This window comes from Seriola aureovittata, chromosome 6 (genome assembly GCF_021018895.1).
Source record: "Seriola aureovittata isolate HTS-2021-v1 ecotype China chromosome 6, ASM2101889v1, whole genome shotgun sequence".
NCBI classification, from domain to species: domain Eukaryota; kingdom Metazoa; phylum Chordata; class Actinopteri; order Carangiformes; family Carangidae; genus Seriola; species Seriola aureovittata.
In genome coordinates, this window is record NC_079369.1 from 17315971 (window position 1) to 17332353 (window position 16383).

Genomic DNA, 16383 nt, shown 5'->3' on the forward strand with positions numbered 1-16383 from the left:
TGCACGCAGAGTTTATGACGCAAAATAGCCTGTATAATAACTAGTATAGCTTCATTTTAAATGAACAAATATTCTTTAATCTGACAGGATTTCTGACAGTGTCGATGCTTTTACTCTCTTCTTCATCACTGCAGCTCAGAATAACATGAGGAGACTATGTGACATCAACTGTAAATAAAAACGAAACATCCTGATGTCTTTGGTTAGAAAAAATAGCCACACACTATTAATTATTTCCATGATTATAAATTAACATTTCGGTCAGACTGACTCATCAGATATCACCTACTTCTCTCCTCTTTCCTTTCTCTCTTCTTTGCAGCAGAAAAAGTCTAACATTAACTTTAACTGTTTTATCTGCATCACATGTTCATAACAGTTGTTTCATCATCAGACAAAAGAGTGAAAATACTCAAATGTAATGATAATTCATGCACTTATTTACAATATATCTTTAGTCTGACTTAAATAGAAATTATATTTAGACATGGAAATAATATTTTTTATTCTAGTTATGTGATCATGTAGTTTACATTTCACCTTGTTGAATATCACTTTGGGACGTTGCTATAACTGAAATTACCGTATCAGCATGTCTTTCATATCATATTAAATACTTCAATCATGGTTCTGACGATGTTGCTTATAATTAACAACTCTCTTTCACGTGTACGCGCTCTTAACCGGATAGGTAAACCCAGGGTTAACTGAGCCAGTTGATAACCAGCGTCATAGCACAGGTTATCAGGACAGTCAATGTTTAGGTAAGTTATCCTGGGTATGTTGAACTTGCCTAGTAGTGCCGACCTCTGGAGGCAGAGGAGTTTGTTCACATATGATGCTATTTGTAGTGAACTGGGTTCTACTGATGTTGCTACTTACTGCTTTTTTTTAAATTTTTTTACAGATGTTGACAGTGTGTACTGGGTGAGCAGTGGCATGTGACAGTTAAGGTTTGAGTGTTAAAAATGCCTCTGATAGCTTTACTGTGTTCATATTTGTGTGGGAAGCCATAACTGGATAGGAGATCTCCCATGTACCAGCATATATTTCTACCCAAGTCATGAAGAGCACACAAAGAGGAGGCTTTAGGTTCATTTCAATAACAAATATAATGTACAGATATGATCACATAGAGGAGAACAAGGAAAGAAGACACACACACACTCACACACACACACACACACACACACACACACACACACACACACACACACACACACCAGACTCACTTTAGCTCAAGCTGCCTATCACATATCCATTTACACTGGTCTAAGTACAGATGTGCATTGTTACAGATATGGAACATACCAGAATGAATGTCTTGATGAAAGAGTCTGTCAACATACCTGAGGGTATTTGATTACAGTCCATATGTTCCTCAGCACAATATTAAAGGGCGTTTTAAAGCATACATTATTGAAAATGCTCCAAATGTGGGGCAGAAGTAAAGTGTTGAATTGAACTATAACTATATACAACTATAAATGATTACTTCTACTAGAGAGGAAATTCCACTGTCATTGGTGCTATTTGGAGTAAAAGTCTTCAGTTGTCCAGCATCTACACTCGGAGTGGTGATTTCATATCCTCCTCATCTGTCAGCTGTTTTTCATTTGCGTCATCTCTGGGCAGACTCCTCAAAGGCACAAGCTGTGGTTTAACTGTCGTCTTGTCTCCCTGCAAAAAAGACCAAAATTCAGTTTTCAAGATGATAAATAAGAACAAATTGATGGACACAGAGGTGCTCTGACACACAGATACTGTACAGTAACACACACTCCTTGACAGATATCTGTTTATGCAATTTGATTTTCAATTCAGATTCTTCAACATACCGTATTCCTCATTTCACACTGTCAGATGTAGACTGTACTTATTCATGTATGCATTCTTACTAAAGCTTTTACACTGTGACGGTAACTGACAGACTTGGTTGTAATGTTATGCTCTAAGTCCAACTGTAGGTTCAGTTCGATCAGTGTTGAGACTGATGTAGTGTCAATGTAGGTGAAAGCCTTCGACAGCTGCTGTTCATGTGAAGCCATACACACACTTGCACTACATTACATTTCATTCAGTTGTTGGTTCATTAAATTATTGTCAAAGATCGTAATTTAAAAGCTAATATCTTTACCCAGTTATTCCTATTCAGGTTCCCAGGTGGCTGCAGTGTATCCGAGCATGAATTGTGCAGAAGACAGGGAAACATCCTGGACATTGTTCCAGTCTTAGAACAAACACAGACAGCCAACACATTCACTTTCATACATGCAATATAATTACAATTCACAACTTAAAACAAAAACTTAAAAGATATGTTTTTATTGAATTTACAAAATGGATATTTAACATTTTGGAGCATTCAGAATTCCCATGTCAAGTGCATGACTTTGGACTGCGGAAGAAAGCAAGAGCTCCTGGTAGAAATCAGCATTAATTGAGGAAAACATGCACAACTCCACATAGAAATCTGACCCCAGGACCTTGTTTCCATAAGAGAACAAGCCCAAGTAATAAACAGATACATTTAAGAAGTCCCTTTTCAGTTCATCCATTTATCCTAACATAATAACATACACAAAACATATCCAAAGCTTTTAACATAGTACTTACTCTGCGCACTGATGGGACCTCCACTTGCTTTTTGTTCAGGTCCCACCACAATAAACCCTCTTTAATATGACTCCTCTTTGTTGGCCCTGTGCGTAGAGAGAAACAACACAATTTGTTCATTTGAGGTACAACGTAATGCAATTCCTTCATCACCGATGGCTCCAAAATGACAACAGAGGTGAATCACATGTCTCTAGTACAATATAAATAAAAATAAAACTTTATAGGTTTTTATTTGCACGGCAGGTATATTAAACTGTAGTTTATTGGCCTGAATTCCAACAGCAGTTATGAATACAGTTTGTCATTGTGAATCAGCAGTTTTCACTTCGCTTAAACACCTTGCTCAGCTCACTCATCAATCTTTATTTTCTTACCTGTTGCATAACTCACTATCAGCCCAACTAGTACAACTGAACTAGTTGCCATGGCACCAAAGTAGAGGTAGGACATGGAGTAGAAGTTCAGCAGGCCCCTAGTTTTGGAAAAGTCAGAGCAAAGAAAATAAATAACACACAAATGCTCCACTACACTCCACCATTTCAAATGGCACCACATTGACTAAGGAAATGAATTATCTTCCCATTTTATTTTTGTTCTTTTAACACAAACTGTGATGATCAGAACCAACCTCCATCCATACATACATACATATAGTATAAACCAGTGTAAACCACAGGAAGGAAAAAAAGAACAGTTGTGTGTCAGTGCAATCACTGACCCCTCATTATTGGGGCGAAGTGGGGTGGAGATGGAGTGCTGGTCCTTGTTAGGGCTGCTGTTCAGGGTGACGTTGCCATGTTGACACTCGTCCGTGTAGCTGGGCAAGACACCCATCGTCTCCTCACTGGGCGGGTAAAGGGTCGAACCGACAGCAAGCCACAGAGAGACACAAAAGCCCGCTAATATTCCAGAGTACGCCCCCTGAAAGACAGATAAAGACAACAAAATGGATAAAGAATAACATAGTGTAAGGGCCCTGACAGTCCCCACCAATCAGCCATCAGTTGAGACGTTGTTGAGCGAACATCATTTGGTTTTTGCTGGCATTAATTGATGTGTCGAGGATCCACAAATAGAAGAATTTCTGAAAGTTCTAATAAAATAGACAATAGTTGTTACAAATTAAGACATTTAACATTTGAAAAGAGCAAATTCTTATAGAATGTTCTATTTAACTTTCTATCAAAATAGAATTAAAAAATAAAAATGTCTAATAAAAATGTATGTTTGTTATATTGTAAACTCGCACCTGAAATAAAATCACATAAATCACTGTCACCTAACGTCAGTGAAAGCTGTCATGAATTTTTTGGTGCAGACCGCTGAGGAAAGACTGACTTCCAAAGACAAGGACAATGTAAAGGTGAGTTGAGGGGCTCATGTTTGTTAAGTGTGACATTCCTGCTGATCTGCCCAACATGCAGTAAGTGCTCTGAAAGTTGTCTCAAGGAGGTGTTAAGTTAATGATTTTAAAAGGTTGAATCTGGTTTTAGACAGTGACCTCCTTAAATCAGGAAGTGATATTAACAATAAATACCAATTCAACAGGTGATAGTGTGACTATCAGGAAATTACCATACTTCCGTAAAAGCTAGGACTTGAAACCACAGTTGTGCCGTCATAACACAAAGAAGAAGATTTCAAGCGTATGTATTTAAATGGATCTAATGTCTAAAACGATCAGCAACTAGTCACATTTTATGAAAAGTACTTCCCTCTACTCAGCAGTGTTAGTTTGTTTTTTAATATTTGTGACATTACCAGAGGCAACACAATTGATGTTTGCAGCCAATTGCTTTTGTGCAAAAGCTACTATATTGTAGCTACGTAGCCAGTGAATATAGCAGAGGGAGGGAAGAGACAAGTTGGAATTAAAGCTGAAGATCAGAAAAAAAGATCCAGGACACAATTTTACCTTTTGTATCCGTAAATATCAACCATTAAAGATAAGACTAATCTAATCCAGAGTGATAATAGGAGATAGATACTATTATAATACATGATCGGGTGGATCTTTAAATGCATTTTTTGGGAAGTCTTGCAAGAAGTTGTTTCTAGGAAAACAACCTTTCCACCAAATATTGTGCAATTCAGTTTAGGGTTTTTCCAGTCAATGTACTGTTGTTTCTTATGTTGAAAGAGACTGCACACTAACCTTTTGCAGAGAATTTAAGGCGTGTGCCTTGTGAACATTTCTTATAAGTTTGTCTGGAAAACTGGACACAAGCCACTGAAGAAAATTTAGGGTGTGTGCATTGTGAACATTTCTTATACGCTTGTCTTAAAAACTGGATTACCAGCCACTCACCAGCTTGTTTGCTGCTGGAACAAACATCCCCAAAATGAATACACCCAGTAATGGACCACTGACTACACCCATAACAGTGAATGATCCCTGAGGAGAGAAAACAAAGGAAGCGTTGGAAAAGCAATCAAACACTCTGCTGAGATTCAATTAAAGAATACATAGTAAATCTTGTAGTGCAGTTCAGTCTGTACCACTGCTCATTAGCCCAATAATAGCCCAATATTTCTTCTTCTACAAAACCTTGCTAATAGGATAACTTTGATTAATCTGTTATAATTTTTGATAAGTGATAAAATTTTAGGTAAATTGAGAAAAAAAAGGAAAAATAACAACACCTAGTTTGTATGCTGTCCTAACAACCAACAAAAAATCCATTAATCCATTCATTATTCAGTATTACATAATTTCATAAGCTACTTTCGGGATTGTGTTCCTTTTAAAGCTCTTGTAATGCTGCATTTTGAGACTGGACAGGGGGTTGCATGATGGATTAAATGTTTTATAATACGGAAATGTTGAGGTATCATACCTGCAGAACTCCCCAGTCCAGGAGAGAGGAGAGAGCAGCTACGGTGATACAACCAACTCCATACAGGAAAGCTTAAAGAAAAAGGTAAATAGTAAACAGTGGAGTAATGCAGTTCAACTGTGCAGAATACGAGCCTTAGCATTTGCCTGGGACTCATGATACTAAACTGGTTTTATCTAGGTGAATTGTGAAATGTGATGAGGTGACAACAAAATAACAAAGTTGGTAGCAGTGTAAATGAAGTGACAGTTTTCCGCCTTATGTCATGATGATTGGTTTTAAAACAAAAGTGGTTTCAAGGATAAATACTCATTTAAGTGGATATCGACAGTGAGAATCAACCTACACAGTCCTTTGGAAAGAAGGATCAGTTTCTTCTGGGTCATGTGAACTAGATGAGGTCGCAGCAGATCCTCCATGGTTACTGCAGCCATGGCGTTGATACTTGTGGAGGCTGTGCTGTAAAAAGACAATTGTTTTATTAGTGATCCCAGATCAGCATTTTACAGTAGCGATTGATATTACTAACTCTCTTTAATGTCATGCTATGGGGAAATATGTCACAAGTTTAGTTACAAAGACTCAAATACCTCAGAGTCCCGCTGTATGCACAGGCAAGGAAAAGACCCGGAAAGCCTGCGTGACCTCTGAATATGTCCAGCACAAAGTATGGCATATACTTTATTAGACCAGTGAGAGGAGGAAAAGTGACAAAGTGAATATCAGTGTTAGAAAAATCTATAATTTACCATTGTTCTTCATTGAAAAACATCTAATTGAGAAAATACTGAAGAAAATATTTCTCTTAATCAAAGTCCTTGTCACCAGCCAGTACAGAACTTTTTTTTCCTGTTTACAATCTGTAAAATACATTTCAGCTTTCTATGTTGTTTGACCTTAATTGCATCAGTGTGGTAAACACCTATTTGAAATGTAAAGTATTACATGTATGTATATGATAGATAAGTATCTGGCAAAGAAAATCTTTCAAACTGTTTTTAATCTTGACATGAACATTAGCAACCCTTACATTTGCAGTAGGAACAAAAATAATGTCCCATTGAATAAAATCATGAAGAAAATATTCAGCAAATTTCACTCTAATTATAAGACAGTTTAATTTATCAAAAAATATTACTTATGTAGCACCAATACATTATATCAGTAATCAAAATGGCTTTCATACTCTTTCGCAGTTGAAACCCACACAGTATCAACCTATATTCATGAATCTATATGAATATTTTTTTCAGGAGTGTCATGAGTACCAGATCAGGAGCAGATATTAGTCCAGACTTCAGTGGATCGCAGTTTATGTAGTATGCAAACATGACGATGCCGCAGGTTGCTGCACTGCTCACAATGAAGCACAGACCCACTTGGTTCACAAACAGAGCCCTACAATCAAAACCAAACATCATTTTAGTAACCCAGGTTAACTGTTAGCATTCTGCATTTCCACTATTTACACAGTCACCTGGTGTGAATATATTCACAATATTGTGAATATGTTTGAATATTTCAGCATCTGATTACATCACAATCCTTCTGTGAAACACTGGGAAGAATCTGACTTATTTGCAAGTACAGCAAAACATAACACAGACCTCAATAAAAACATGTAAGAGAGGCAATGTAATTTAATGATACATGATTAAATTCCTGTATGGGTCACAACATCCTGGGATTTATCCTCCTTCTGAATCACATGTCAGATAGGGTCAGAATCCTCCCACAACACCTTTCGGACATCAGATAGGGGCGTCTGTGTCTGAACATCTCTGTAACTTTCTGAAACTGACAATCTGACTTCACGCTGTGACTGGACAGCTGTGTGAAAGCAAGAAAGGAGTCAGTATTGAACTTCTCCCTCTAGCTCTCTTTGTTGACCATTTGTTACTCAGCTATTTGCAGCACTTTCCAACTGTAGAACCATGTGTAACACTATGAACGGCTCACTGCAGGGACTGTCTGAAAATTTGTCCTGTTAACCCCATTTTTATACTATAGTGTGTCTCGCCTCTCTCTATGAGAGGAAAGCATTTGATTTCCGATGTGGTCGGACAGCACAGACCTAGTTCATAAACAGGCCCTTACACCAGAATAACCATTAAACAAGACTGTCTCAACCCATGCTAGTAGCGCCGTGAGGCTAAATGCTAACATGCTCATACTTACTTTAGCTTGTCACCATGCTAACATTTGCTAATTAGTGCTAAACACAAAGGATAGCCTAGGCTAATTGGAATGTTTTATATTCAGTCAGAATGTACGCAGAACTCAAAATGTCAACCTCACAGGGGAGAAAAAAGTGAGGGGATCACCAAAGTCAGTAGAACTCAACCTCTGGGGACCATGAACAGCTGTATAAGATTTCATGGCAACCCATTCAGCAGTTGTTGAGATATTGAGTTGTTGATTCAGTCTAGACCAAAGCGGTGGACTGACCAAAATAAAAAAAACAACATTGCCAGTCCTTATAGCAACTCTGTGGCTTCAAAGTGAGGAACTAAAAATTATCATATTTTTCGTATCCAGTGGTCTGTTGACACGTCCTTGATCAAGTCACAAAATCTCTATCACACCACAACAAAAACAACAAGCATTTTGTTTGGGGCTGTGCTTGCTTGATGGATAGCTGTCACAGCCTGTTATTTCACTTGTGAAGAGCCAAACACCAAGCCTCAAAATAAGTAAGCATAAAAGTGTCCTCCACATCAGGGGCAGGAAACCTAAAATGTCGCTTTTGAAATCTATAGTTGATTTCACAGATGCTAGGTTGAGGTTTTTCTGCAGTCTGTCAATGAGTTTTGGAAGTAGCTGTTCTAATGTCTAAATACCTGGTTCAGTGGATCTTCAAGTGCTTGAACGTTACGTAAATGACGAATAAGTCTCCACTCACCACTGGGCATCTCTCTGTGTTCTGCAGGAGATGTACCGCTGCACTTGAGCTTGGTTTACACTGTACATGGACAGCCAAACAAATGCACCCCCGACAGAGAGGCTCCAGAAGGTATAGCGCCGCCGTGGGTCAACATCAAAACTGGTGGGAAAACAACAAATCAACAAATCAGCTCATCAGCTTTTGACCACACCTCACCAATGTGAAGACAATTTTTGAACAAATTCTGCACACCAAGACAGACTCAAGGAAAAGCTGGTAAATTGGCCTTGAGTTAAGATTTTTTTTTGTTTCTTTCATTGGTGAAGAGTTAACTTTTGTGCTCAATTGAAAGTATACAGTAATTTCGTGCGTTCAATTTTTTTAAACAGTCTGAAACGATATCACTTATCACCAAGGAGTACTTGAGATTACTGTGAAGGAAGTGTAGCCAGACTGTAATGAGATTATATGGTGTGAGCGTGTTGTTGTGCTCATAAAATAAAGTGTGGTTATCAGATATTTATGAGTTGAAATCAAAATGTTGTTACTCATTAAAATTAATGCGCGATCCATTCTTGGCGATCTCCAGCACCAGTGCAGGACCACCGACCAGAACCGTGCCTTGGATTAAAATGGCCACAAAACCGGACAACATGACAATGATCTGGAATACATCGGTCCAGATCACAGCTTTCATGCCACCCTGTTACAAACAGATGATGGAAAAGACAGAGACAGAGTGGCGAGGAGTGAGACCTTTAGGAAAATGCAAGACAACAACTGAGACTTTTATAAAAACCAAAATAAGGACATGATGTAACACCTCTTATACTATGAAACGAGATGTAGTGTCTACATGGTAATCTGGTGTTAAACATTCACATTTCTCATCTTTGGAGGGGTTCATTAAAAATCTGGGGGCTTGTCTAAATTAAATTTGGTGCATTTAACCAGGTGAGACCAACTGTAAATATGTCTCTTCCACGAGAAACGCAGTGCAGGTCATCACATGTGAAGTTGCATTTGTGATGTCATAAAGTTACAGTAATAAAACTAGTCCTTTTGGATATTTGCCTTTTATCCTTGAACAATCTGTCATAGGACTTTGCTGCCAAGATGAAACTAACCCCAATTCAGTCTTCATGTTTACATGCCTTGATTTCCACAAAGGCTTTGTCACAGCTGAATGATTTTTGGACCCAAATGCAGAAACACACAAAGGCAGGTTGGTGCAATGAAGTTAATCTAATAATCATAGATAATGTTTACAAGTTTTACAACAAGGAAGAAGACTGAGGAAAGAAAACCCCACTATCGGGAACCAGGCAAGAGCAAAAACAGGGTTCTCCACACAAGGAACACAAGGGGAAACATAACCAGGAACTTACATAGACCATCTGATAAAGCGATAAAGGAAGGTAAGGATAACAGGTCAAACTAACTGGGGCAATCAAACAAGGGCAGGAAGAAAAACAAGCATAGAGACAAAAGTAAGAATTTCAACATAAAACAGGAAATAACAAGTTAAAAGTTACCACAAAAATGAGTAACAATATGATGTCAGCTCACACCAAAGCCACAGAATGAGAGAGTCACAGACACAGGTTTAGGTTCAAACGTCAACCACCATGTCCAACTGTGGCATTTCTAGATGTCTGTCAGTTTAACAATGATAAAACTCTCTGCACGACTCGGCTAGTGGGCACAGTAACACTGATATAACTGCTGGAGTCTTGACAGAAGCCAGTCCTGTCTGTTAATGATGTTCATAATGACCATGTTGTCTTGAATAGATGGAGAAAATATGTTCTTACCAGTGTGGTGTACAGGGTGCAAATGATCCCAGTAGAAAACAAAGACACCCACATATTGAGTCCAGTGGCTGAAATTAAAAAAAAAAAGAAAAACAAGGTTTTTAAAGTGTTTGCACTTACATTTATCATTTTCCTGTAAACCCCTTGTGCAGAGTAATATTGGATTTTTGAAGCTGAAATTTGTATTTGAGTTTAAAAATATGATTACATGTTAAAGAATGTGACCAGGATATCCACTAAATGTTACATTTTCTATTTGAAAAATAAACTTGTTAATGTTTTCTGGTGGACAAACTGGTAACACTGTTTTAAAATGTCTGCAACTTTGTAGATTTTTCTTAAATGTTCATTGTCACTGTTTTAAGTCTTAACAAAAATATCACTTTTACAGTTTTATATCAGTATTTAAATAGAATAAATTCTTCTGTAGCTCATATTTCTCTTGAATTCACTTCACACATCCTGTTCTCAGTGGCAGGGTTCATTCTTTTGTCACCTTGTCACTAACTTTGATACTGACGAGAAAGTATCTGCAACCATAAATACACAGATGATAAAGAGCTTTTTATTGATCTGTGTCAAGCTAATTTCACTTTGTCAGGTCTTGGTGTTGGGTGTAAAAATGGAGGAAATCTTAAACACATAAACACATTGATAAAGTTATCAATTCATGGAGAAGTTTGTGTTTCTGTGAGTGATGGATGAAAATATCAAAGAATTGTGGGAATTACAACCAAAATGCCAGATGAAAGAAAAGATCCCATTAATCCCTGCAGACAGCGGGGCATCAGGTGAGCTCTCTTACCTTGGTTGAGGATCAAGGCTGGTGCATAGATGACAATCCCTGTGTAAAGCAGCTGAGAACAGGGAAACACAAGGAAAACTGTTAATTCAGTGACACATTGCAGAGTGAAAAAGTCTTAGGGGTGAAGTTTGGTTTGTGCAAATTAAGAACTGGCTGCCCAGAGTGTGAGTCTGAGCCCAAGCAACTATTTGCATTAGAAAATGAATGAAAATGTGACAACCTCTTTAAGAGCACTAAATATAACTTTGTCCTAAACAACACTGAGTGACAGGGAACACAACGATGTCTTTCTTACCGTCGCCACAAGAAACTGGATACTCCCCAACAGCTGCATCCCTCTGCCAAATCTCATCTTCAGATACTGTGACAGGCAGATGGCTGGAGTTATAACACATCAGAGTATCTCTGCACACGTCCCTCATCCTTCCTCACCTCTTATATTCATCTCATTTGATGAGCCACAGGTGCATTTCAACATTTTGTCAGAGAGATCCTGGTTGAATATCTACACTATAATTGGTCAGAAATAGCCTACTATAGGTATTTTAATGCTTAATTATTTTGTGTTAGTTTGTTTAAACTCTCAAATTAGCCCCATCCCTCTTCTGCTATTGTGGTACAAAAATCTACAACAAAAAAGTAATAAAATGTTCTTGTTCCTCTGAAAATCCTACAGACTGAAATCTTTAGACCTTTGCACAGTTTATGTAAAACTGAAATGTACCTTTTTCAGGATTATCAAATTCTGACTAAATAAATATGGTGGTAGGGTTTTGCAGACTATAATGAAAAATTTGTACAAAACTGCAGCCAATAACATATTAAATACAACATTTCACAGACGCCACAGAGGACATGGGTAAAGATTAAGTTTTTTAAAACCTGCACTGAGCCATATTTTCATATTAACACTGATTTAAATGACAATGGGCTGCTCATGTTGTTCTGTCTCCAGAATGTGTAAGTAAGTAATCGTTTGCCAACAAACGTTTGTCATTTTGACATATCGATGCCAAATTTATCATGAATATTAGATAAGAACCAATATCAAAATCTGGATACTAAATTCATGATCAAAGACTAATAATGTTGTCATTGTCAACTCAAAAGAAAGTGAAAATATTTCTTAATCATTTGAGTCATTAAACGTAGATGAGAAAAAAAACCTAAAAAAACACGATACATATTTAAATCGTTACCTTCTCTGGCTTTCTGTAATATTCAGTCACTTTATGCTCCGGTGATATGATATGACAATGAATGATAATAACTGGAAGCTCATTAAGACCTGATTGGTGCTGGTGATGCCCAGTCGAAAGAAAACTGGCAGGAAGAGGTAAGCTGTCAGCAGGGAGTTGATGCTTTGTCCGAGGCACATGTAGAGGAATTTAAAGCCATAGCGGGAAGCCTCAGCGGGAACACCCAGAACCTGGACTGCTGACATAAAACTGGCACAGAGCGACAGCCCAACAGGCACTGCCGGCATGCTCCGACCACCGGTGAAGAAGTCATCAACACTGGCGTTTCTTGGCCTCTTGTGTAGGGCCTGGAAGAGTCCTATGGCCATAGAGACTAACAACATGGTGGCAAAGACAGCGTAGTCAGCCAGGACAAATCCTGATCTGGATGGTTCACTGGCAGTCTGCGCTTCCATTATTTTACTTTGATGCCGTCCGCCTTGTAGTATAGGTGTATAGGTGAATTCAGATGTTTGGTGGATCTGTCAGAGGGAATTACAGCCAATTAGTGACCATACAACTGATGGAAACACTTGACACAAGCATATCTAGTCTACTTCCCTATATTTCTGGTGAATTCACGAGTTATGTAATTTCTCCAGATAAAGTCTTAACATATGAACACTGTTCTAGCAGCAGTCAAAACCTCCACAGGGTGCCTTTCAAAGTGTCTTTTCTTGGTTTCCTATACACACATACTGAGTTTCTCACCGAAATGCATATGCATTTAAGTCTAACAAATACTTTCCTCAAAAAACATCTACAAAGCTAATTTTTAAAACATTTTAACGGCCATAAACCATGCAGTCTTATTCTGCCTTTGCTGGTGCAGTGCAAGGTTTCATGGCACATTACCACCAACAACTCTCCATTTGTGCAATCGCATAAAACTGTCAGCAGTATTCAATCTGTCCCATTCTCGTGTGCCTGCAAATAAATATATAATAACCTTTGAAGCTTCAAATGGTCAGACATTCTTATGGCACTGCAAAAAGTTTGGAGTGAATGGATGGACACACAAAGCATTTGACTCTGACACTGCAGGTCAGGATTCATGTTTTGTCTCCTACCAACAACCAGACGAAAACAATGCTATGAGTCATGTGCAGTTAAACAGACTTTCTCCAATAGCACCAACACCCATTATCTTTCCCTAAACCAAATTGTAGTTACCAAATCCTTATTTTAACTAGCCAATAACTTATCACACCACACTGATTTGTCTTATACTGAGCAGCATCAGACCAGAAAGATGCTCCTACTGGTTGTTGACAAACCCTTGTTTAGAGAGATTTAGATTTTTACACTAATGACAAGAAATGAATTCATTTACAGTACATACCGACTCTTGGTGGATTTAGGGGATTGTTAAATTGAATATCCATAAATACTTTTTTCTGACTGAAACTTTTCCCCACACAATAATTGTGAATTCATTACATCTTATTTATTTGTCCCATTTTGCCATTGTTTTTCCTTGATTTTTTTTTGAACTGCAAAAACCACAAAGTGGGATATTGCACCTACAAAAATCTAAGTGTAAGGCTGAATTAAAGTATATGCACTCCTTCCACAATATTTTAATTGAAGTAAAGCTCGTTTCAGGTGGTAGCCTAGAATATTGTGAATCACAGAATATGATTAAACTACTTATATGCAATGTGTCTGTGTCAGAGTAAAGTATGCAGGGCACTGCAGCTAAAATATTTTCAGTTATACATCAGGTTTTTACAGATTTAGATATGTGGTAAATCAGTTTTTTTTTTTTAATATAAAAGGGTAAATAAAAAAATTAAAAAGGTAAATTTAAAAAAAGAAGAAAAAAAGCAAAGACTCACCACTGGTAGTTCATGCAGTCGAGTTTCTTCCACAAAGTGCAAGGAGAATGTGCTGACTCTCTTCTTCGCTCCTCAGCAGCTGCTTCGCCTCCTCCACACACCTTCGTTAATGCAGCCTGCCCATGTGCATGACGCTGCGCGCGCTCCGTGAACATTCTCATAAAGAAGACCCCCCCCCCACCCCCCCGAGCCCCCCCCCCCCCCCCCCCCCCGCCAGAAAGCCACTCAGGTATGTACGGTCAGAGGGCCAGGTAGGTTGCGCAGTCGTAAATTTAAAGTGCATGACCTCAAACAAAAGGACGGTTAGTGTTGAGGATTGCTGGCATAATGAAAGTTAATCACTTTCTACAGCACGTGATCCTTGTGTGTGTGTGTGTGTGTGTGTGTGTGTGTGTGTGTGTGTGTGTGTGTGTGTGTGTGTGTGTGTGTGTTTACAGCAGGGTAACACCTAACATTTATTTTTATTATTGTCATTGATTAATCTAGTGATTAATTTTATGGGCTTCATCATTTAGTGCATAGCTACATGTAGTGCATACATATATGGTCAGTGTGGGCATAGACATATTAATAAGTGTTGATATAACCATACAAAACATATATGTAACACTGACATCTAAGGGCTAATGGGGCAGTGTGTGAAGAAAGGGGGAAAAGAAAAAAGAGAAAACAACAACAGCAACAAAGAGAGAAAAAGGGAAAAGCCTCTGTTTGGGTCATGTTTGGGTTTGGATACATTTCAGGCTAGTGCCATGGGCTTAGTTAAGTGTGATTATGTACAATATATGTCATAATACATGTTCACATACGCACACATACATGCATTTTTTTTTTTTTTTGCTTACATCTTTCCTCTCATGCTCCTGTAGCCTACATCATGTTCAGTGTATGATTAGTATATGAATAGTTACACTGGATAGTTTCACCTCTTCAAGCCTCTGAAAATCACTCAAATGGAACATCACTTTTTGGTTGAACTGCCTATCTGTGATGAAACATCTGAAGTTGTTACCAAAACTAAATGAATAAAATCAGGGCTTTCAACATCTGAAGAATGAGCTGAGCCACTACCAGACACCCAGGTTCGGTCATCAACAATTACGCAAATGAGAAATCCACGCTCCTCAGCAAGAGAGCAAAGAGTGGTAGCCCAACATTCCTCAGTGAGACAGAACAAACATGGCAGATCTCAGGAGCAACAACTTATTGAGCCTGAAACTTTAATTGTTGGTGATTCTGCTGTAATACACAGTAATAACTTAAAGGCCTGCTACTTTTCTGATGACTGAATGTCTGACTTAACTGTCATCTGCCACCCATCCGTGAAGTCTCTTGTTGTGCATGTGGGACCTAATTGTATTTATAACAAGCAGTCTGAGTTAATGGAAAGGTTACTGAACTTTTAACTTTTCAGCAGTCCTCTCTCAACTAGCAGGTTATGGAGTGTGAGCATGTGACTTTCAGCAGCCCGTTTGTCCCACTAGATGAACTCCATTGACAACTTCAACCCACTTTAACCCATAATAGGTTACACTTCTCCTTTTCCGCCGTTCAGCCTATTCCTAAAGATGTTAAGGCGAACAGGAGAATGGACAAGAATGGCACCGTCCTCCATCCCGCCACCAAATTCTTCAAATTCCCTTTTCACAAGCATTTTCAATTTGCAAACTAAAACTCGAGTGGAAATGCCAAAATAATGTTTTTACACTTGGTTGAGTTACACTTAGATGGAAATCTGGCATATGATGAGGATGACAAAGTCTTCCACTTTCTGTTCCACCCCTTTAGTCTGAGGACATGGAAAGCTATGTCAGCATTGTGAGAATGGTTATTAAACGAATGACCCCCTGCCAGCTATTCCTGGCGATCACAAGTCTCGACAGACACCCAGATCTTCCCCCATCTCTAATTGTAATATTCTCTCTGAAAACAATTAGGCTGAAGCTGAAACAAACATGGTGAGTGGGGACGACAGCAACCTCTGTCAGTCAAATCTTGCTGAACTGTTAGGTGATAGCTGATAGTTTAATACAAAAGCATAAATCAGAAAACAAGCTAATTCAAATACAACAAATACAGGCTAAATTATATACAATAACTAAAAAGACTTGGTCCATTTCTATCCATCCATTTTCTACTGCTTGTCTAGACGTCCCTGTACCAAGCAATGCTTCCCAGTTGCTTCTGGGGGTTCGCAAAGCATTCCCAGGCCAGATGAGATGTGTGGCCTCCTATCAGTGGGACGTGCCTGGAATATCTCCAATGGAAGGTGCCCAGGAGGCATCTTGATCAGATGCCTGAACACATTGCCACAGGTGTATAAAATCAAGCACCAACGGGTCGTTCTG

The 16383-nt window shown here is 38.5% G+C and overlaps 1 protein-coding gene across 1 annotated transcript; it reads right to left on the reverse strand.

Moving 5' to 3' along the window:
* Window positions 1-1073: 1073 nt before the first annotated feature.
* slc5a5 (solute carrier family 5 member 5) lies at window positions 1074-14178 on the reverse strand. Its single transcript, XM_056378859.1, has 17 exons — window positions 14036-14178; window positions 12248-12679; window positions 11255-11320; window positions 10960-11011; window positions 10155-10222; window positions 8889-9043; window positions 8359-8499; window positions 6725-6854; window positions 6047-6135; window positions 5803-5915; window positions 5457-5527; window positions 4928-5014; window positions 3338-3540; window positions 2994-3091; window positions 2617-2702; window positions 2138-2230; window positions 1074-1680 (listed from the first exon to the last, which is right to left on the reverse strand). The coding sequence occupies exons 2-17, from the start codon at window positions 12611-12613 to the stop codon at window positions 1564-1566; spliced, it is 1935 nt and encodes a 644-aa protein (XP_056234834.1). The 5' UTR covers window positions 12614-12679; window positions 14036-14178; the 3' UTR covers window positions 1074-1563.
* Between the last annotated feature and the right edge of the window lie 2205 nt (window positions 14179-16383).

What these genes read in the sequence shown, in the direction of transcription:
- slc5a5 (XM_056378859.1), bottom strand. Translation starts at nt 12,613, where the DNA reads ATGGAAGCGCAGACTGCCAGTGAACCATCCAGATCAGGATTTGTCCTG. An exon ending in AGCCTTGATCCTCAACCAAG is followed by an intron (nt 10,223 to 10,959) that starts GTAAGAGAGCTC and finishes TTTTAATTTCAG; the next exon opens with CCACTGGACTCAATATGTGG. An exon ending in ACCTGAATAGGAATAACTGG is followed by an intron (nt 1,681 to 2,137) that starts GTAAAGATATTA and finishes TCTTTTTTGCAG; the next exon opens with GGAGACAAGACGACAGTTAA.